At 35.0% G+C, this 25028-nt stretch overlaps 1 protein-coding gene across 5 annotated transcripts in view; it reads right to left on the reverse strand.

Annotated features, from left to right (window-relative positions):
- SPIRE1 (spire type actin nucleation factor 1) overlaps positions 1 to 25028 on the reverse strand; it is a 246510-nt gene that overhangs the window by 106694 nt on the left and 114788 nt on the right. For all 5 annotated transcript variants that reach the window (XM_074340400.1, XM_074340396.1, XM_074340397.1 and 2 more), the window contains exon 4: positions 15708 to 15833. In XM_074340400.1, coding sequence (XP_074196501.1) covers positions 15708 to 15833 — 126 coding nt within the window. The remainder of the gene's footprint in view (positions 1 to 15707; positions 15834 to 25028) is intronic.

Genomic DNA, 25028 nt, shown 5'->3' on the forward strand with positions numbered 1-25028 from the left:
TACCTTGAGACAAACAAAAATGAAAACACAACCCAAAATATAGGACACAGCAAAAGCAGTTCTAAGAGGGAAATTCACGGCAATGCAGGCCTACCTCAAGAAACAAGAAAAATCTCAAATATACAGTCTAACTTTATACCTGAGGGAACTAGAAAAAGAACAGCAAACAAAACCAAAAGTGAGTACAAGAAAGGAAAAAATGAAGATCAGAGTGGAAATAAGTTAAATGGAGACTCCCGCCTCCACCCCCAAAAACACCACAAACAAACAAAAGATCAATGAAACCAAGAGCTGGTTTTTTGAAAAGATAAACAAAATTGACAAACCTTTAACCAGACTCATCAAGGAAAAAAGAGAGAGGATCCAAGTACATAATATCAGGAATGGAAGAGGGGAAGTAACAACTGACACCACAGAAATACAAAGGATTATAAGACACTATTATGAACAATTACATGTCCAAAAATTTGACAGTCAGGAAGAAATGCATAAAATTCCTAGAAACATAAAAGCTTCCAAGAGTGAATCAAGAAATAGAAAATCTGAACTGACTGATTACACATAATGAAATCATATCAGCAATCAAAAAAACCCCAACAAACACAGGTCCACGACCAGGTGGCTTCACAGGTGATATTTACCAAACATTCAAAGAATTAACACCTACCCTTCTCAATCTGTTGCAGAAAATTAAAAAAAAAGGGAAAGTTCCCAAACTTGTTTTACAAAGCCACCATTACCCTGATTCCAAAATCAAAGACATTTTAAAAAATAAAATTATAGGCTGATATCCCTAATGAATAAAGATGTCAAAATCCTCGGTAAAATATTAGAAAACCAAATTCAGCAATACATTAAACAGATCATACACCACAATCAAACAAGATTACTCCTAGGATGCAAGGTTGGTTCAATATCTGCAAATCAATTTTCACTAATGTGATACACCACATAAACAAAATGAAAGATAAAAATCATATGATCATATAAATAGATGCAGAAAATGTGTTTGATAAAATCTAGCATTCATTTATGATAAAAACTCTCCACAAAGTGGAAACGGAGGGAAAGTATCTCAACATAATAAAGGCCACATGAAGTTAGACAATGAAGTTCGCAAACTCATCCTAGAAAAAGTGCTACATACTTCATTGCTGAATATCACTATGGTCACCTTTGAAGTACGTCCCTTGGGAAGCTATGCACTGACACCAGTGCCTAGTCTACCCTTCAAAGCAATTTTGGAACTCTTTTTCTGGAATGACCGTCAGAGCTGTCATCGTATTAACCTTGATGTCCCGCATGTCATCAAAATGTCTTCCTTTCAGTATTTCCTTTATCTTCGGGTAAAGAAAGAAGTCATTGGGGGCCAGATCAAGTGAGCAGGGACGGTGTTCCAATACAGTTATTTGTTTACTGGCTAAAAACTCCCTCACAGACAGTGCCGTGTGAGCTGGTACATTGTCATAATGCAAGAGCCATGAATTGTTGGAGAAAAGTTCTGGTTGTCTAACTTTTTCACACAGCCTTTTCAGCACTTCCAAATAGTAAACTTGTTTAACTGTTTGGTTGGTACAAATTCATAATGAATAATCCCTCTGATATCAAAAAAGGTTAGCAACATCGTTGCAACAAGTTCATGAACTTAATTGTCAGACCTTGTATGACAAACCCACACCTAACATCATACTGAACAGAGAGAAGTGAAAGTGTTCTCCTTAATGTCAGGAACAAGACAAGGACGTCCACTTTCACCACTTTTATTCAGAATAGTACTGGAAGACCTAGCCACAGCAATCAGACAAGAAAAAGAAATAAAAGGCATCCAGTAAGAAGTAAAACTGTCATTTGCAGATGACATGATACAATACACAAAGAACCCCAAAGATTCCACAAAAAAACTACTAGAACTGGTAAATAAATTCAGTTAAAGTAGCAAGATACAAAATTAATATTCAGAAATTGGTTGCACTTTTATATACCAATAAAAACTTATCAAAAAGAGAAAGTAAGAAAACAATTCCATTTACAACTGCATCATTAAAAATACCTAGGAATAAATTTAACCAAGGCAATAAGACCTGTACTTGGAAAACTATAAGACACTGAAGAAAGAAATTGAAGAAGGTACAAACAATGGAAGCATGTACCATACTTATGGATAGGAAAAATTAACAGCATTAAAATGTCTACATTACTCGAAGCAATCTACAGATTCAGTGCAATACCTAATAAAATTCCAATGGCATTTTTCACAGAACTAGGACAAATAATCTTAAAATTTATATGGAATCACAAAAGACCTCAAAGAGCCACAGCAATCTTGAGAAAGCAGAACAAAATTGGAGGTATGACACTACCTGACATAAAATTATACTATAAGGATATAGCAATCAAAATAGCATGGTACTGTCATAAAAACAGTCACATAGATCAATGGAAGAGAATAGAGAGCCCAGAAATAAACCCATCCCTATTAGGTCATTTAACCTATGACAAAGAGGCAAGTATAAAGTGAGATAAAGACAGTCTATTCAATAAAGGAAGTTGGGGAAACTGGACAGATACATGCAAACAAAATTGAAACTGGAACACCTTTTTACACCATATACAAGAAGAAACCTAAAATCATAAAACTCCTAGAAGAAAACATAGGCAGTATACTCTCTGACATTGCTCTTAGTAACATATTTTTCTGATTTATCTCCTTGGGCAAGGGAAACAAAAGAAAAAATAAGCAAATAGGACTACATCAAACTGAAAAGTTTTTGAACAACAAAACCATCAACAAAACAAAAAGAGATCCTACTGAATGGGAGAAAATATCTGCCAATGATACATGTGGTAAGGGGTTAATAGTCAAAATTCATTAAAAAAACACATAAAACCTCATACAACTCACCACGAAAAAAAGAAACAATCCAATTAACAAATGGGCAGACATAAGAGAGGTAAATACTATGCAGTAATATGAAATGATTTCCAAGATACATTATTAAATGAAGAAAGAAAGTTCAAAACAACATAAAAAGGAAGAAAAAAATATCGATATGTTTTTGCTAGTTATACATAAACTATCTCTGTAAGGACAAAGAAGAAATGCACACTATTTATTATCTGTAGTAGAGGGACTGTGTATCTAGGAGACAGAATTAGAAAGGTACTGTAATAGTTTTGTACTCCTGGAGTTTGAACGATGTGAACATTTTTATTTGTTAAAATAAAGTTAATTAAATTGAGAAAGTTACAGGACTTGAAAGGTAGACGAGTTCTGACATGTTTTTTTAGGTAAAAATAACCTTCTGAAACATTTTAATAGGGAGAGTAGTGACAAAAACAAAGTTCTGTAGGACAGAGAGGATAATTTAATTATTGCTGATTAGGCGAGTGCTCTGCACATTTACTAACATTCACAAAATACTAAATAAAATAGAAAAAACATAGACATTCACAAGGACCTTGAAAAGTTACAAATGATGGATGATCTAATTAAAATGAATAAATGGCAACCTTATACATAAGACTTCTGGTGGTAGATTCTTTCTTTCAAAAAATGATATGTTCACCACTTGCAGGAATATAAATCTATTTTGGCTCTAGGGAGACATTTCCAGCTAACTTAAATGCCACAGTTTTAGTATTGAAGATGCTAGGAGCAGGCATGAGGAGAGTGACATGCAGGAAATATGAGAAAGTTGATTAAAATACACTTCAATATGTGAATGTTATACACATGTTTATTTTTGTGAGTGTATTCCAGCAGAAGATAGTCTGAAGTCATGTCCCAAGCTCATGTCTTAGAATTAGTCAATGTCTTAACTGGCAATGGCACTATTATGCAGGTGGATTTGGTTATTGGCTGGTAAGAGATGAAGGGTGGGAAATATTTCATTTTGGGTTTTTTTCCAACCAATTGCTGGTTATAAAATATAGTTATCTGCTTGAAAACAAAACAAAAAAAACAGACAAAAAAGCATTTCATAACAGTCTAGTTAATTTCAAAAAACATTATTTTTCCTCCTAACAATTTAAGATACTTTATATATATAACATTCCGTTTTATATTACTATGTATAATATTCCATTTTAAGGTAAAACATTTTAGCAATAGTCTCATTTAAGATAAAATGACCTTAACGATTTAATCATGAAATTATGCTTGTATAGAACTAATCAAAATAATGTATGTAAATCACTTAATATACTCATATAATCTTTTGAAAATTCATAATGAGCCATGGTTACTTCCAATTCATCTACTTACCCCATAATTTCAATACCTGTTCAAACATTAGCAGCTAAAGATACACTGGCTCTAATTTGGGCATCTAGAAATCACCCTTCCATGATAGGATTTTATTAAATTTAGGGTAAGATTTAACTATTCAGAAGAATTTGACTAATGAGCTTTAAAATGAAGTCACACATATGTGAGAATCATTTAAACATTTAGGAAATCAAGACAGGCAAAACGCTACTTTTAAACAGTAGTTATTTGCATTAGTAAAGGAAACAAAACATTTCATTCCCTAGTTAGACGCTCTTCTCAGGTGCTTCCATGGCGCTGTGTTCACTCACCACAGCCTGTCATCACCCACCTGGAATGACTGCCCCTAGACTGTTATTGCTACTTGAGTATCTTGTTTACCACTATACTCCCAAAGAAAATGGAAAAAAACAATAGCAACTTAATATGTGGCTTGTTGTGAGAATCACATGAATTAATGCACATAAATGTCTTAGAACAGTATCTTGTACAGAGTATGTATAGAATAAATGTTACCTATTATTAATTGTAGTAGCACCTATCATGTAGAAGACACATTCAATAACTGTTGTATGAATGAATGAATTTTGCCAATTGATCCTAGCTCTTTTGAAATCACTAGCATTTGCAATAGCTAAATATAGCTATTACATTATCATAGTCTTCACCAAAATCCCCCAGTTTCTTCACTGTTTCTTCCACATTCAAGTTCCATACTCCTCCTTCACATCCTGATCTCTAATCTCTAGATCCATTTTTGTTGTTTGTCACTATTTTTAAAACATTAAAAAGTAGTGCTAATCCCAATTCTTTTTATCACTATGGGCAGCTAATTTATTACAGGTTGTTAAACTGTGCTTCAGTTTCTGATCTATAAAATGGTGGAAAGAAGGCAAAGGGTAATACTACTTAATTAACAGGATTCTCATGAGGATTAAAATTCTCCCATAAGCAATTAAGAAGAGCTACTCAGGATGTTGTGCGCGGAGGCCTGCTCGCCGCGCCATTTTTCAGGCGGGGTGGCCTGTGGGGTCTCTGCTCCCGCTCCCCACACAAGAATGCAGGATATGGTGAGGCCGAAAAGGAACACCCATGGAGCCATAGGTAGGGGAGTCATACCACTATGGTCTCACTGGAGGCTGAGCCCACTGGACGCGCGACCTGCCGTCCGCCTTTCCGCCAACCGACCGACCGTCGACTCTCCTCTACTCTCTCGACTCTGTTCCTCCCCTCTCTTCCGCTCTCTTCAGCTCTGCTCGGCTCTTCGGCAATCCTCGGCAGTCCTCAGCTCTCCTCCGTAACCGCAGCAGTTATACCAGCGGCCAATCGGCTAACCGGCCACAGCCGACGGCCAATCAGCCACAGCCGACGGCCATCCACCACCCGAGCCAGCACCTTTCCACGTGAGGCCGAGAGCCTATAAACTACTTTCTGGGGCTCTGTCCCCAAACAGGGGTTATAACGGTGTAAGTGAAAGTGACATAAATAGTCTGAGCTCAGAGCTACTGCTGAGGGCTTTGGATCTTTTTTCCAAAAGTACATATATTTCCTAGGAATGGAAATCTTATAGAAATTGATAAAAATCAAGCAGCATTCAATCTCAACCAGAATGCCTCAGGCTCAGGTTCCCACTTTGGACAGAAAGATGTATGTGAGGGAATGGCTATAGGGAACTTAAGGCTGATTCTATTCTGCTCTATTTGTTTTTGAATATTACTTTTTAAAAACTTATAAAAATACAACTTGAGCACCAAAATGTGATATTTATTAGGTTAAAAAAACTCATCTCACTGATGAAGGGCCATAGTAGTGTCTAAGCTGAGGAAGCAGCAAGAGAAACATACCTAAAAGACTACAAGAGATATTATCCTAGATCCCTAATTCTATAACAGCATTGGCAATATAAACATGGTCCTTGCCCTTAAGAAGTTCACAGTCCAGTGAGAAGACATATGTAAACAATCATTGTAATACAGTGTGATAAATGATAGAAGCCAGAGCAGAATGCACTATGAATGAACACAGAATAAAGAAATTAACTGTGATCATAAAAAGCATTTCAGAATAGTAGACATTTGAGTTAAGTCTTAAGAATAAGTAAGCATTTTGTAAGTGAGGGAAGAGAGGAAAAACACATTTCAGGTATTTACAAAGGCCCTAGGTGATCAGTGACTGGAGGAAGGGCAGTAGAAAAGGCATATATGGTGGGGAACAGTGAATGAAGAACCCAGAGAGGTCAGAGTGGAGCCTTATTTTACATGGTTCCATATGTCACGCTAAAGGGTCTACACTTTCCACCTACAAATATCAAAGAGCCAACAACATCTTTACACAGGCGTGTAACACTGCAGGATAGACTGTATACGAAAAGGGAAAGAACATTAGGAGGCTTTGCCATGGCCCAGGCAAGAGATGCTGAATCGCTGTATGAAGAAGGCACAGGCAGTGAGAACACGAAGGAGCCTCTGCACTCTGGAGACAAGTCAAGAGTGTCAGGGGACCAAGATTCAAGATCGGTGGTAAGAAGTCAGATCTACAATATCTGAACCACAGATTCTCTAATTTAACACTGATCAAATACTTACAGAGGCTCAATTACACTGGGGATATAGCTGTGAATTAGAGAAAAAAAGGTCTCTGCCCTCAATTAGATTATATTCTAGTGGCAGATATCAATAAGTAAGAAAAGAGACCAACAAGACACGCATAGACTATGATGGCTGCTAGGAAGGAAATAAACAGAGTAACATGATTTCAAAGAAAAAGGGCTGAGTGCAATACGTATATAAGGGTGTTTAGTGGAGGTCTGAGATGTCCTTTCAGCTGAGGCCTGAAGAAGGCAAATCGAAAAACCATAATTGAAAGGTGAATGAAGACAGAATTTATATGAGGAGTTTAAGATGTCAACAAGAAACTAATTAAGCACCACAGGTGCAGCCACACTTGAGAAGAGATCAAAGATCATTATAATCAGATAATCAGAAATGACAATCCACACCTGTAGAGTCTGCCTCTGAAGAAACCCAAGATGGCTTAACTATATTAGACATCTTATCCCTTAAAGATCAAAATGTTTGGAACAGTCTACCTTAGTTCTAGGGTTGTTTCTATGTATGATGCAAGAAAGTGCAAGGGGAGAGAAAATTTTCATTGTTTTGAATACACAATCTCATAGAAAACAAATTATGACTTTAAAAATCTATTTTACATGACTTCTAATATTGAGTTCTTACTGCAATATTATGAACATGTTTCATAACACGCAATTATTTTTACTGTTCATGCATTTATAACTAATATTATTTTATTAGAAATTTCTTCTTTAGAGATTTTTCACCACTATATTGTAAAATACAAAATTTTCAGCCCATACTGACATCAGTATAGTAGTAATGTCAATATTGAGTGTTACAGTTCAATATTGACAACACTGAACTTTCTTATGAAATCAACAAGATTGAGAAGCTTTCCTATAAAATCCATCTCAAATTTACAATATAAAATGGTATAAAACATAAAATAGTATATTATAACTTCATAGCAAATTTTACTGGGCATGCAGTTAAAACATTTACCTGTATACATTTTGCCTACACAACAAGACTGATAAAAAATGAGAAAAAGTTCGTTGAATAAATAGAACAAAGATTTAGTCACATGAATTGTACTTTCTGTAGAGAATTTTATGACTATAAGGAACTTCAGCATGTTGAATTGCCCCCTCCTCCCTGTTTAAAGATAAGTAAACAGAAATTTAGCAAAGAAAAAAAGAAACATCTAGCAAAGACTATTTGATTTAAGAGGTCACATGAACAATGAGTGGAAGAATTGATTCACCAACTATAAAGGGGCTTTTAAAAATGACCAGTGGTACATAAATATTTTAAATATAAAATAAATGATAAAAAATGATTATTTGCTTGAAAAAATGATTCTTTTTTCAAAAGAAAGATTCTTTTTAAACACTGTACTTCTCTGATACATCAAGTTGTTTTCTACCATAGTAAATATAGTTATATGTCTACTGTGAAACAATGTATTTACTGGAGAACTGGGGTAGGGGCAAGCACACTAGATACTCTCAACATGGAAGCAATGATTACTAGAGCATGCAGGATCATACTGAAATAAAATCAACTGACTTTGTAGTCTTAAAATTATTTTGTCTCAGTCTTTGACATTTCTGATACTCTTGTCTTTTCCAATTTCACATCTCCATTATTATTTCATACCTAAACTTAACATGATACCTTCCCTCCTCCCATCCCCATTTATGTGCATGTGTGAGAGACACACGCAAACACACACACACGTGTATGTGCACACATGTTCACTCATAAACTCTCTTCTCCCCTCAACTCCAAATTTTATTTCCTCTGACTCACATATACTGCTTTCCATTCCTGCTCAGAAGCCTATATCAATAAGAGTCACAGGATTGTTCGTGAGGATTAAATATAGTAAGATACAGGGGCCACGTCATAGCTATAGGAATATTATATGGGAGAATAGCAGATATTAAAGTTTGAGGAACTGATAAGTAATTTCATTTACCACTAACAAAACCAGGGACTGATGATCAAAAACTGCCTAGACAGCAACAAATTAAAGAACACTACCATTAATATAATTTCCTTTATTCCAATAAAAAATTTACATTTGAAACTGTGAAGCTAAATTCTCTACTCTCCACCGCAAATGTGCACTAGCCATACTTGCTGGCAGGGTTTGGGCTGTGGCGGGGCACTGGCAGTAGGATACAGGCTGTCTCTTCTTTCATACAACCTGATGCACTAAATGGATTGCTTAGATAGTCCCTCCATCTATACTTACATACAAGGATATCAAATTCCTTATGAAACATGGTAATATGTATTTACTTTCAAGGATATCAAATAACCTTTGGGATAACCTTTGAGCCAGAGTTAACAGCAGGCCTATTAAATTCTTCTCTATCATTCATTCTGAGAATAACCTTCAAGGATCTCAATCATTGTTTTTAAGAAGGAAATCATCACATCATGAAAAGAAATTAGAATGAAAGTGAATTTGCTTTCTAAATAAATAGCAAGGCCTTGGTCTTTGTAAAGTAGCCAGGTCTAAGTAAATGTAATTACCACTTTATTCAAGAAGCGTAACACTTGGAAACTGATTATGGATTTTATATTTTAAAAAATTGCCAATAGAGCATAGTAGAAATGTAATATAATTAAATGACTTTTCCTATCAAATCAGGAACATTATCGGCATACTAAGATTTTACCATAATTTTACACACACACACACACACACACACACACACAGCAGCTTGAAATATCATTAATAATCAGTAATCAATCAACTTGTTGAATCAGAAGTTATTACTTTGAAAGTTCCAATTGATATATACTAACTCACATACAGAAGAAAGATTGTCTGATTCTGAAAATGTATAAAGATTTTGACATTTAAGCTACGACAATGGAAGCAAGGATTGACGGTGGGATAAAGACAGTCTATTCAATAAATGGTGCTGGGAAACCTGGACAAACACATGCAAAAAATGAAGCCAGTCCACCTCCTTACACCAGAAACAAGAATAAATTCAAAGTGGATTAAAGACTTAAATGTAAAATCTGAAACCATAAAACTCCTGGAAGAAAATATAGGAAGAAAGTTTACAGACATTACCCAGAGTAAGATTTTTACTCATATATCCCCTCAGGCAAGGGAAGTAAGAGAAAAAAATAAACATGTGGGATTACACCAAACTAAAAAGTTTTTTCACAGCAAAGGAAACAATCAATAAAACAAAAAGGGATCCTACTGAATGGGAGAAGACATTTGCCAATGATATATCCAATAAGGGGTTAATATCCAAAATTTATTTAAAAACTCACTCAACTCAAGTCCAAAAAAACAAACAACCCAATTGAAAAATGGACAGAGGACATGGAGAGACATTTTTTTAAAGAAGACATACAGATGGCAAACAGGCATATGAAAAAATGCTCATCCTCACTAATCATTAGAGAAATGCAAATAAAAACCACAATGAGATACTATCTCGCCTCAGTCAAAATGGCTATCATCAATAAATCAACAAACAACAAGTGCTGGCGAGGATGTGGAGCAAAGAGAACCCTTGTGCACTGTTGGTGGGATTGCAGATTGGTGCAGCCACTATGGAAAACAATATGGAGGTATCTCAAAAAACTGAAAATGGAACTACCTTATGACCCAGGAATTCCACTCCTAGGTATCTATCCGGAGAAATCCAAAACTCTAATTCAAAAAAATTTATGCACCCCTATGTTTATTGCAGCACTATACACAATAGCCAAGACATGGAAACAACCGAAATGCCCACCAGTAGATGACTGGATTAAGAAACTGTGGTATATTTACACAATGGAGTATTACGCAGCCATAAAGAAGAATGAGATCTTACCATTTGCAACAATATGGATGGACCTAGAGAACATTATGCTAAGTGAAATAAATCAGACAGAGAAAGACAAATACCATATGATCTCACTTATATATGAAATCTAAAGAAAAGAATAAATGAATGAACTAATCAGAAACAGTCTCAGAGACATAGAGGAAAAACTGAGGGTTGCTAGATGGGAGGCGGGGTGGGGATAGTGGGGGAAGGTGAGGGGATTAGAAAGCACAGTTGGTAACCACAAGATTGCCACGGGAATATGAAAGTCAATTTGGGGAATGTAATCAATAACGTAAAGATTTTGTAGGGTATCCAATGGACACTTGTCCCCTTAGGGAGACCACCTCAGGGATGATGTAGATGCCTGATCACTGCACTGTACACCTGAAGCTGAAACTGAACAATAATGGATGTCAACTACAATTTTATGTATACATATATAGTTAAAAGAAGTTGAGCACAGCATTAGGAATAGAGACAGTGGAAATGTAATGGCTGTGTGCGATGTCAGAGGGGTAGCAGGTTGGGAGAAGGGGGTTATCACTGTGTGAGGGATATAAATGATAAGTGTCTAAGTATTACATTGTTTTGTACACCTGAAACTAAAAAAAAGTTAAAAAAATAAAGATTTTTGAGATCTTTAGTAAAAATATCAAATCAACACAGAGTATTGTATTACTAGAATTTAGTGCTATTGAAAAAAGATTAAAATGACTAACATACATACATAAACTAACATGTACGAAATTTTCTGTAATTTTAAGAAAGCCACATACATTGCAAAGGAAAAGGAAATCCACCTGAACCCTGTAAGACTTTATTCTTACAATCTCAGTGTTGACAGGAAATTTATGTAGCATAAAATCTCTAGTAAATGGTACAGAATGTTCTTCAGTATCAGGATTTCCACTTATTTTATAGTTTGCCTTCTCAAGACTCACTATTAAATGAATTTTATGTGTAAATTTAAAGAATGAAAAGAGCACCCAAAGACCTCATCTATACTCCTATAAAAGTTCTCATATTTACTAGAAATATTTTGGCCAAAATGTTTCCAGTAGTCAGAAATGCTTTCAAAACTGCCTTCTTTCAAACAAAAGAAAGTCTGAAAAATACTGACACATATATATTCAACTCAGCAAACATTTCTAGAACATGTCCTATGTTCACATACTGCATTAAGAGTCATTAATATAAAGATAATTTAAAATACAGTGATTTATCTCAAGAAACATTTGGTCCAGGTTTGGAGAAAAAATTATAAAGATGTAAGTAAGTATGGAGTATTAGAAGTGCAAGATTGAAGGATGTACAAAAGTCGGACAATTAAGTTCGTGAACTTTCCACCACGTACACAGTAGAAAGTTCACAAACTTAATTGTCCAACCAGTATAAGATATAGAGGCAGTGGAGGGCATAAAACTCTGTTAGGGCTTGAGGGAAGTCATGAATATTTCATATGGAGGTAACATGTGAGCAGGGTTTGAATGGATAAATAGGAATTCACCAAGCAGACAAGGGGAGAAAGAATTCCAGGTAGAAAGAACAGAATGTGCAAGTGTCACAGACATATAATTGCATGATGTATTCAAAAACTATAAGTCATTTTGATTGGATGGTGTAAAGTGCAAAGAAGGTAGGACTGAAAAGGAGAATAAGAACACAAGTAGGTGAAATAGGATGAAGTGCTTTGTATGGAGTAAAATGGGAGTTTTAATATAGGTGATGGGGAGCCATATTAATTAAGGAAGCAATATGGCTCTGCTGAATTGCTAGATGTCTAGAAGTCAGGTAGTATGAGACAAACTAAAAATAATAATCAAGCCTTTATTCACTTACTGCAACAGTGCAAACAAGAGGCCAAAACAGATGGCTTGCTCCCCTTGTTCCATTTGTCCCCTACAGAACAGCACCGGGTGAGGGTCAGGTGAAATGCAGTGCAGGTTGGGGAAATCTTACTTCTGCTGAGGAGTACTGGGAAAAAGGTTCTGCCATTTTATGAACCTGAGGGCTGACGGGAGGGACAGAGGGAAGGATCGGAATGAGAAATTCAGAGTCAGCAAGGAGGAAAGTACCTCAGCCAAGGGCTTTCAAGTGGAGGCACCTGGGCTAAGAATGCAGATGTGCGTATGAGCATGGCTGGCCCAGTAGGGTCCCCTGAGTCCTCCCAATCCCCTGCAGAAAACCAGAGTGCAGTACATGGGCTGTGCACAAAGTCCCGTGTGGGAAGGCAGCTTCCCTGTGAGGCCTGCTGGGAAGGATAGCATATGGTCAAGCCTGAAGGAGCACACAGAGGTTTAGGCCTGGAGCCAGACTCCTCAGGTCAGATATGTGATCTACAAGAATCTTTCATTGACATTGTGGAAGATGAACTGGATGGAGAGGATTTATAGGGATGAGGAGACCAGAGGGAGACTAGTGTAATCTATGTAGGACATGGGGACCTCAACTTCTGGTCAAGTAACAGGCCCTAGTCCATGTAGGAAAGGAATTGAATTCAGGAAGGGCTGATAAACTGGTAGAAAATGGGGGAGGCAGGGAACTGGAAGACCAGTTCAGGTGGCAGTGAGGGAAAGAGCTCGCAGGACAGAGCTTACAGTTAAAAAGTGGAGTACGAGAGCCCATGATTTCCAAGGTGGAATGATCACAGGTTATTTTGAGGACAAAGGTGTGTTCAGGTAAGCAGAGTACTGAAGTAGAGGGGAAGTCAAGGATCAAAGCTATAATTTCTTTTTATCAAAGGAATCACTTAAGATGATGGCAGATGGCAGTGACAAAGGGTTTAAGAATAATAAACGTAGAGGCATGAGGTTTTTGCACAAGTATGAGGAGTAACTGTTTGGAAGCAGTAGAGGCGAGAGAGAACATTACAAACCCACTCCAGTCCAGAGATAATGAAGATGTGGAGGAGACAGCAGCTTCCCATAATAGGGAAGCAAGAGAAACTACTATCTTTGGGGGAAAAAGTGTTCTGAGAAGAGCATGAGGGTATTTTAAAATGAAGCAGTTTCCAGAGAAAAGAATGGAAAAGGTTGAGAAGAGATCAATAAAATCAGGAAATAGAGTAGAAGATAAGAAAACAGGACAGAACTATTATTTATAAAGACCTCAATTTGAGGTGGTGCCAAGGGATAACAGGGTAAGATGTGGCTGGAACCCCAACTTCAAGGTCCCCAACCTTCGATTGGGTTTGGCCAGTCCCTGCGGGCACTGCCACATAGCTACCAATCTTTCCAGACACTCATGTTCTTTTACTCCACTTGTGAGATTTTTACTTAAATAAGCTTTGATAATTAAATTTCTTTCTGAGAATGTGTTTGGCAAAGCAAAGTTTAAAATAATTATTTTAAAGCTCACTGCAATAGAATAGAAAAATACTTAATACTGTTTTTTAAGTTCAGAAACGGTTCCTAAGAATGCCTGTGTTGAAAGGACTTTAAAAAGAGGTCATTTAATTTACTCTAGTGACCCCACAAGATTGTACTTCCACCTTAAAAATAATCCTTGTGTCTCTGGAGAAGGCAATTTCAATCTTAATAAGCTGGGGAAGATAATCACAACCTTAAAAAGTAACCTTTTACACTATTTACCAAATCTTAATTGAGCATGTGCTTTTAGATATTTACACTGACGCTTTAATTGAACCCTACGTTCTCTGGTCTGTCCACGATGTATTTATCATTATTCTTAAATAACCTAATAGTTCACCTTTTCAACCCTGTTGAAGACTCCTCTTGGGTCCAATTCTACAAAATCCTAAAAATATAGACATAGCTTTTCATTGGCCTATCATAAAAAGACAGACTATAAGCAGTTTCTTGGCTAGAATGAAGAGGAATGCTTAGAGCTCTAAGCATACACATAAAACAGACTTATTTAAGGTGATTTATTAAGTGTGATCTGGATCTGTCACCTACTTATTTACCAGAGCTAATTCGTCTTTTTTTTTTACAGTTGACAGTCAATATTTTATATTAGTTTCAGGTGTACAGCATAGTGGTTGGACATTTGTATAATTTATAAAGTGATCACCCCGATTAGCCTAGTACCTACCTGGCACTATACATAGTTGTTGCAACATTACTGACTACATTCCCTATGCTGCACTTTAAATCCCCATGACCATTTTGTAACTACCAATTTGTATTTCTTAATCCCTTCACCTTTTTTACCTTGCCCCCTTCCCTCTGGCAACCATCAGTTTGTTCTCTGTATCTATGAGTCCAGAGCTAATTAGTCTTATTTGACTAATATAAGTTAGTATTTTCCTTCCTCCCTTACATATCCTACATGTGTACCTCAACAAACTGTGTCATCCTAAATTCTAAACTAGTGTTTTAGATAAACTCTATATTTTAGTCATAAAAGAAATGATACCCACTACCTATCATGTACTGAGATCTTATGTGTGCCAGATGCTGTGCAGCTTTATATAAAGCTCACGAATCTTCACGATCGTCTGTATGATGTAAAATATGGCAATTCACCTAGTAAATAAATTAGAATGATTCTCTTTGTACTCTACACATAACATCTTTAACTCATAGACACTGATAAATAATAATTAAATAAAGTAGCTAAAATGAGATTTTGGATAATCTGAATATTAATTCACATCTCCTCCACTCAATATTTAAATCCACTATAAAATAGTAAATCATCAAATGTGCAGTCTCCTTTCTGAGTTCTCATCCCTTCCTCAAAGAGGTATCAACATATTTTAAAATATACAAGAAGGTGAAAATCAAGTCATATGGGAAACTGATTAAACCAATTCAGTATTATTTACTTCCCATTTGTAAAGAAGCTTTATGAAAATCTTTGTTTTATAAAACAAATTCACACACTTACATTTAAAAAAAATAAACTTTGCTAAAGTTGCTTCTTTCCTGAATGAATTTCAGCATTCATTAGAAGGATGATAATAAATATTTTAAATAATGTGAGGGACAATGTTGAAAATTCATGTTTATCTTTCACAATGCCAATAAATATGAAAGCAGTGGTACTTACCTCCTTTGCACTCTTAATTTTAGTCAGAAAAGTATGCAGCTCCATTGTTTCTGCAAACAGTGCACGACATACTGCCTGATAATGATTTGGTGCCTCTGATTCAGTTGGGAGATGAGCAGCACATAACTACAGAAGAGGAAAACAAATAATGGTGCTTGTTTATTATTTGGATTTTTTGTACCTTAAAAACAGACATACCTAATACATTCATAGTTTCATATCAGACAGCAAGACAATTCCGTAATTCCCATTAGCCAAAACTTAATGCATCACAAGACCATCAGTAAAGTTCACACAATTATATGGAAAAAGTAGTCCACTAATTAACAAACACCCAGCAGTACAGATGAGCTTACTATTATAGAATTAGTTAGCCTGTACTTGAAAAATGATAGGACATATGTAAAAGTTTTGGTTAGGCGCAGAAAGGGAACTATCATTGATTAAGTTTTGATCGTAATACATGTATTTTAATAGCTACCATTTATTGAATATTTATCATGCCAGGTGCTGTATTTCACATGTTATATACAGACCACAGCATCGTTTAGTCTTCATTGTAACCCAGAATTATCTCCCATTTTATGGCAAAGGCAACTGAGGCTAACAGGAGTCAAGTGACTTGTCCACAGTCATAAAATTGACATGAAGGGGACAGCCCAGTGGCTCAGGTGGTTGGAGCTCCGCACTCCTAACTCCGAAGGCTGTCAGTTCGATTCCCACATGGGCTAGTGGGCTCTCAACCACAAGGTTGCCAGTTCAACTCCTTGAGTCCCGTGAGGGATGGTGGGCTCCGCAACCTGCAACTAAGATTGAACATGGCACCTTGACCTGAGCTGCCTCCTGGTTGGCTCAGTTGGTTGGAGCATGGGCTCTCAACCACAAGGTTGCCAGTTCGATTCCTCGAGTCCTGCAAGGGATGGTGGGCAGCGCCCCCTGCAACTAGCAACGGCAACTGAACCCGGAGCTGAGCTGCGCCCTCCACAACTAAGATTGAAAGGACAACAACTTGAAGCTGAACGGCACCCTCCACAACTAAGATTGAAAGGACAACAACTTGACTTGGAAAAAAGTCCTCGAAGTACACACTGTTCCCCAATAAAAGTCCTGTTCCCCTCCCCAAATAAAATCTTTTTAAAAAAAAACCCAAGAAAACAAACAAAAATTGACATGAGGGAGAAGGGGAATTCAACACAGTCCTACTGGAGTCTGAAGGCCAGGTTTACTGCAATACATATTGAATTGTGTAATATAGTAAAAAGAATGTCAGGAAGACATGTGAACCACTGGAAAGATGCTTCATCAGTAGATGGGAAGTGGAGGAAAGAGAGCAGAGGGCAACATGACCCCATTAAAGATACCTCCAGTCCGAACGTCCTTTACTGTACACAGCCCATGATCCCTACAAAACCACTTGTGGGAAAAAGATGCAATTTAACATCATGTACAACAACTTAGAAAAATCAAACACCATTCAATTTATTAGATTGGAAAGTCAAATGCACAGAAATAATTTTGTCTTTTTAAAACAATAATTTTGTATCCATGTACAATAGTTATGCTTTCAAGTAGTTCATTTGCACTAAAAAGCTGTAAGGTCTCCCTTAATTCTTTACTATGTTCAGTAAATTTGACAATACAATCAGTGAAAATATGCATTTTATTATATTTTGATAATTTCTATCTATTGGAGAATAAAAGATATCTTTGTAGATTGTAATATCCTTCATAGTATGGCTTTTTGTTATTTTCATTTGTAATAAGTATTGTATATAATGTAATAGTTAGGTTACTATCTTTAACAAAATACAATCTCAAAAAAATAGTTTGAGTTTCAGTAAGAAACTTTATTCACAGTACAAAACAGTTAAGAAGTGATTCATCAGGAAGTACGAAAAGCAAAAATTTTACAAGCTTATTAGTCACAGAGCTAACAATGAACAGAATGTATATTTTTTGCTCAATTATTTTTACATCCAGAAAACAGCTTCCAATATAGAATTATTTCCAAAGTAATGAAAGTCAACTCCTAGCACGTTCATCTTTATCTAACTAATCCCATAAATTTATATTCCAATTACATGTTGTGAAATATAGCATACAATTTTTTACCATAATTCACAGTAAGAAATACAGTTTATATAAGGGCTCAAACCATGCATATGTATATGTTTTATGCACAAAAATTTCACAAAACTTACATGCTTCAATTGATTTCACAACCCACTAATAGGCTGTCACCTGCAACTTGAAAAACACTGGTAATAACTAATTCTAAAAATGTTTTTTAAAATGCATATCACAAGATTTCATATATAGAAAATCCAAAGGAATCCACACACAAACCGTTAGAGCTAATAAGTAATTTTAGCGAAGTTGTAGGATACATGATCAACACAAAAAAAGTTGTATTTCTATACAATACCAATGAACAATCAGAAAATTAAATTAAAAAACAAAGACAACTTCATTCATGACAGTACCAAAAAAATAAAATAAATATACCCAAGGAGGTGTAAGATTTACACACTGAAAACTATAAAACATTGCTGAAATTAAAGACCTAAATAAATGGAACAACATCTTGTATTCATGTGTTAGAAGACTTAATATTGTTAAGATGGCTATACTACACAAAGTAATCACAAATTCAATCAAAAAGATTGACTGCAATACCTAACTAAATCCCAATAGCCTTTTTGAAGAAATGGAAAAGCTAATTCTAAAATACACATTGAATTGCAGGGGGCCCCAAAAAGCCAGGACAATCTTGAAAAGAACAAAGCTGGAAGACTCATACTTCCAAATTTCAAAACTTACTACAAATTACAGTAATCAAAACAGTGGAGTACTGGCATAGGAACAGACATACAGATCAATGGAATAGAACTTAAGAGTCCAAAAATAAACCCATACATTTATGGTTGATTGATTTTTGACAAAAGTGCCCAGACCATTAAGAGGTTTGAAAGAATAGTCTCTTCAACAATGGTGTTGGGAAAATGATATCCACATGCAAAAAAACGAAGTTGTACGTACCCCTATCTTGCAACGTATATATAAATAGTAACTCAAAATGGACCAGAGAGTAAAAAATAAACAAACAAACAAACCAAAACAGGTTGGTTTAAAAAAAAAAGAAAAAGAAAACATATACCATAAAAAAAAAAAAAAAAAAATGGATCAGAGACGTAAATGTAAGAGCCCAAACTATAGACCTTTCAGAAGAAAACATAGGGGTGAACTTTCATGGTCAGAAATTTGGTAATGGTTTTTTAGATGTGACACACCACAAGCACAAGCAACAACAAGAAATAAATGAATAAATTAAACTTCATCAAAATTAATTTTTGTACATCAAAGAACACTATCAAGAGAATGAAAAGACAATGGGAGAAAATATTTGCAAATCATATATATGATAAGGATCTAGTATGCAGAATATATAAAGAACTTTCTTTTTCTTCTTTTTTCTTTCTTTTTTTTTATTAGTTTCAGGTGTACAAAGCAATGTAATAGACTTTTACACCCCTCACAAAGTGATAACCCCAAAATCTACTACCCCTCAGACATCGTATATAGCTGTTACTATACCATTGACTATATTCCTTCTGCTGTACTCCACATACCGTGACTGTATATTTATGTATTTAATTATAGTTGACATTCACTATTATTCAACTTCAGCTTGAGAACTCTTAAACTCAACAAAAACAACCCAATTTAAAAACTGACTTGAATAGACATTTTTTCCAAAGAAGGTATTCAAATGACCAAAAAGCACATAAAAAGATCATTGGTCGTTATTGGTCGCTAGGGAAATGCAAACTAAAAACTACAATGAGATACCACTCATACCCACTAGGATGGTTATTTTAAAAAAACAAATAGAAAATGGAAAATAAGTGTCGGCGAGAACATGGAGAAACAGGAACTCTCATGTATTGCTGGTGAGAATGTACAAGGTGTGATAAAAAAATATGGTGAATGCTGCTGCCGAGTGCCATCCAACGGAAAGGCAGGGATCTTCTATATGGGAAGGGGCAGGTCAAACCTTAGTAACAATGTGTGACAAGTTTCAACTTGTTTGGTGCAGTCAGTTGGATGTGAGCTACATTTAAGAGAAGGTGTGTCTTAAAGTGTGCCGTAAATCATCCTCTAACATGACAACATTCCATGTCACAACATATCACTTCTGGTATAGGACAATTCCTGTCAAATAAAAACATTACAGTATGTTCTCATCCATCTTATTTACCGGATCTGGCACCGTGTGACTTCTGGCTCTTCCCCAAAGTCAAAAGGATTCAGGACATTGAGGCAGCCATGACAGTGCTAAAGACACTATGACACTAAAGACACTCATGAAAGAGGACTTTCAGAACTGCTTCAGAAAGTGGCAAGAATGATGTGTTCGAAGCGAGGGGAAGTATTCTGAAGGGGATTAATGGCAATGTGTCTTTTATTGTAACAATTTTTTTTAATTTAAACATCCACCGTATATTTTTTATCACACCTCGTAAAATGATACAGCACTATGAAAAAACAGTTCAGTGGTTCCTCAAAAACTTAAACATAGAATTAACATGTAATTCAGCAATTCCACTCCTAGGTATATATCCAAAAGAATTAAAGTAAGTGTTCAAGCAAAAACTGTACACAAATGTTCATACCAGCACTAATCACAATAGCCAAAAGGCAGGGACATCTCAAATGTCCTAAACTGATGAATAAACAAAATGTGGTATATGTAGTCAATGGAATCTTATTCAGCCATAAAGAGGAATAAAGTAGTGACACACGCTACAACATGGATGAACCTTAAACGTATTCTGCTAAGTGAAAAAAAAGATGCAAAAGGTCACATATTGTACAATTCCATTTATATGAAGTACCAAGAATACACAAATCAAGAGACAGGAAGCTGATTAGTGGTTGTCAGGGGCTGAAGGAGAAATGATGGGAAGTAATGGGTAGGGGGTTTCCACTTGGGGTAATGGAAAAGCTCCAGAATGAAACAGTGGTAAGAGAGGACGATATTATATTATGAGTGTACTTAATGACACTAAATTGTACACTTTAAAATTATTAAAATGGTACAGTTTATATTATGTATTTTTTATCACAATTTCATGTTTGAAAAAACTAACAAAGAACATAATTCCACAAAATCTCCATTGAGACATTGGAGAACTAATCCCAGTGGTTATTTCAGTGTCAATGAATTGCTTAATATTTATTTTGTTCTTTGTGTTTATGTGCATCATCACATTTAATCCTTAGCACAACCCAATTTAGAAATTAGGAAACTGAGATTTAGAACATTTAGGTAAGTAATTTACCCATGGTCATACAGCTAGCCAGTTGAACTGAAATTAAATCCAGACAATCTAACTCTAGAGCCCAAGTTTTTATGCACTCTACTTTACAATGAATGTATATTACTTTTATATTAAAGAAAATAATGCTCTGAAAGTGCTTAAGCATAGAGCACGGAATACAGTTAAGTATGAAACAAAATCATTTTTTACAGTTATAAGAAAAGGGACACACTATGAAGGTACAGGAACACAGAGGAGCAGTTACTGTCTCATAAATATCAACATGAAGTTATATGACCTTGAACAATTTATTTAACATTGCTGGGTTTCAGTGTATTTCTAAAAGAAAAGACTAGGCTATGTAATCTACTTAAACTACCTTCCCTTATTCTATGAATAAATTTTAGAGTTAAACTAAAATATTGCTGTTTTTAGGGTTCAGTTTTCAATATCTGGGTTTTTCTCTACTCATTTTAGCTGATCTTGTCCACCCTAACAGCTTGAAATGCCACCCATAGTCTGATGATTGTCCAACTCCCATTCTAGGTCACTCTTGCTTTTGTTAGAAAAAAGATCTACTTAAGAAAAAAAAGAAGAAGAAGAAGAAGAGAAAAGATCTACTTTACCTTTAATCTTGAAAGATATTTCACTAGGTAAGGAATTTTAGATTCTATTCTAGTAAACTTTGAAAATATGATTCCTTTCTGGTGTTTTAGCTTCCATTGTTTCTGTTGCGAAGTCAGGTGCAGTCCAATTTTTCTTCCGGCTAATTTTAGATTTTATGTTTGTGGTTTTCAGCAATTTGACTATAATGAAAATAGGTGCTTTTTCATTTTACTTATCTTGCTCTTGGTTTATGTGGCTTCCTGAATCTATGAAATAGTGTTTTCCATAGTTTTGGAAAATTCTGAAGACAGCATTTCTTCAAATATTCCTTCCATTTGTCTCTTTGGTCTGCTTTTAGAACTTTAATTACATGTACCACCTTTCTATCTTACCTTATATTCTGTACTTTTAATTCTTTTTGTGTCTGTGCTTCATTCTGAGTATTTACTACTGATGACATTCCACTTAACTCATTCTCTCTTCAGTTCTGCCTACTCTATTAAACCCATTCACTAAACTTTTACTTCAGCTATTTTATGTTTTGGTTCTCAAATTTGTGTTGTTTTTGTTTTTACATATTTTCCAGTTCTCCACTCAAAGTTTCAATCCTGACTCTTGGAACCCTAAAAATCAACTAAAAATCAATCTCTACTATCTGGATTTCCTATACAGAATCATTAATAATATTGCTAGAATCCAAGTAAAATTGGAGAAATTTTATTAAACACATAGGACCTTGTTATATATTTTCATCAAAACATAAAATTATCAGCAAAACTTGTCTAGATAGATGTGATTAGAAAAAAAGCCTACAATACTTTTTAACATTTTGAAACATTTTCACCTTTTTTTGTCAAATAAGTTAGAATCTGTATTTTGAAGCAATGCTCCAATTAGGAGAAAAATCTTTATTCAATATCAAATCAAAGATGCATGCCAATAACTCAGAAATTCTATTACCCATTAGCCTTTTACCCCAATTAGTGTCAAAATACTACACAGTAAGAGACCATAAAGTTCGTCTCAAAACTTTGGCACAACTGAGAATACAGTTTTGTTTAAATTAAACAGCATTTAGCAATCCAAGTTACCGTTTGTTTAGAGACACATATTGCGATGTGTATAAATTCTATCACCACAGAAGAGAAATAGGCATAATCAAAATTACATATTTTGAGATATTTAGAATTTGTCACATCACAGTTGTTTGTTTATAATATTAAATTCCAATATTTCCCCATAATTTATTCTCAGCTGCTGAAATTTAAATGTAAAAAATATTCAGTTCACAAAGCTTAAAACTTTATTTGCAAAAACCTAGGTAAAATATTATTTTAAACTGTTATAATTAATTAAAATGTTTTGCCAATTGAGTGTAATCATTTATTTATCGTAAGACATTAGTAACTTAAAAAAGAAAAAACTGCACAAAGGTCATCTTCACTAAATTCAGCATCATATAGTTAGTCAAGATAAATTATTAAATGTTTGCCTAAATTAGTAAGAAAATTAGCACATTCCCAGCTAATATCAAAACACAGAGAACACAACATTCTGGACTACTGAGAATTGCAGTTTATTTCTTTGGAAATCACTATAATTTGACTGATAAATGACAGTCACCCAACTAACCTATGTTACCAGAGATCTTAATTCAATAAAAGACAACCTCAAACAAACATTTTGGTTTTCCCTGAATATATTCCATTAAACTGAGGCCAAATTTGTACATCAATGAAAATAATAGATTTATCCCATATTAGCTGTTTGTAACACATGTGCATTTTGAAAATGAATACAACCCTGCCCTGGACAAATCTAGTATGGTATAATACATAAAGCTTCTTTAAGCTTCTTTCTACTTTTAAATCACATACTACATTATTATTCTTTCCTTAATTTTTTTCCCAAAAAGTTTTCAAAACAGCACGCAAATTCTGACACTACATGGCAAACTAAAAACCTGCTAGTTTTTAATAAGCAGGGCTGATTATTTGTAAACTATACCCTTATATTTACATAAACATGCCAGATTTTGTTTGAGAGTATGAATTAAGATTGAACACCTAACTTATAAAACTATTCATGGGCAATAACATACTTAATACAGCCATATTAAAATTTTAAAATCTTTTATTATACAAATGCTAAACAATGAGAGGAACAGAATTTCTGAAGCCAAATGGCTCACCCTGAATCATACCATTAACATATTATTTAAACCACCAGTTTCTTTATCCATATACCAGTATATACAGAATTTTGTAGTCTTTTTTCCACTTATGAAAATAAAAATTTCTTATATTGTTACATACCACACAACTATCATTTCACAGTCTATATATTGTCCATCTAGTTGATACACCATTTCTTCCTGAGTCATTAATTTTGTTTTAGACTAGTATAAATAATGATGCAACACACATCTTCATGTATCTATGTAACATTTTCTTCTTTTAAAAATTATCTCTTTAGGGCAGCCTGTTGGCTCAGTTGGTGAGAGCACAGTGCTCATAACACTAAGGTCCCCGGTTCGATTCCCACATGAGCCAGTGAGCTGCACCCTCCACAACTAGATTGAAAACAAAGACTTGACTTGAAGCTGATGAGTCCTGGGAAAACACACTGTTCCCCAATATTCCCCAATAAGAATTTTTTAAAAATTTATTTTAAAAAAATTATCTCTTTAGGATTGGCAGGAAATACTCAGTAATGAACAGCAAGAACCTACAACCAAGATTACTCTACACAGCAAAGCTATCGTTTAGAGTTGAAGAACAGATATAGAGCTTCCCAGACAAGAAAAAACTAAAGGAGTTCATCACCAAATGAGTATTACAAGGAATTTTAGAGGGACTGCCTTAAGACAAAAAGGAAAAAAAAAGAATAAAATGGCAATAACTACATACCTATGAACAATTACTTTCAATGTAAATGGATTAAATGCACCAATTAAAAGATACGGGGTTGAATGGATAAGAAAACAAGACCCTTACATATACTGCCTACAGGAGACTCACTTCAGATTGAAAGACACACACAGACTGAAAGTAAAGGGATGGAAAAAGATATTTCATGGAAATGGAAACAAACAAACAAGCAAAAAGCTAGGGTAACAATAATTATACCAGACAAAACAGACTTTAAATCAAAGACTAAACAAGAGACAAAGAAGAACCTAGTAATCCCACTTCTGAGTATTTATCTGAAGAAACCCAAAACACTACTTCGAGGGGACGTGCCGATCCATATGTTCATTGCAGCATTGTTTACAATGGCCAAGATATGGAGGCAGCCTGGGTGTCCATCAATGGATGAATAAAGAGTGGTACATAGTATATACAATCGAATATTACTCAGCTGTAAAAAAGAATGAAATCTTGCCATCTGTGAC

The sequence above is a fragment of the Rhinolophus sinicus genome, linkage group LG09 (genome assembly GCF_036562045.2).
Source record: "Rhinolophus sinicus isolate RSC01 linkage group LG09, ASM3656204v1, whole genome shotgun sequence".
Classification (NCBI taxonomy): Eukaryota; Metazoa; Chordata; class Mammalia; order Chiroptera; family Rhinolophidae; genus Rhinolophus; species Rhinolophus sinicus.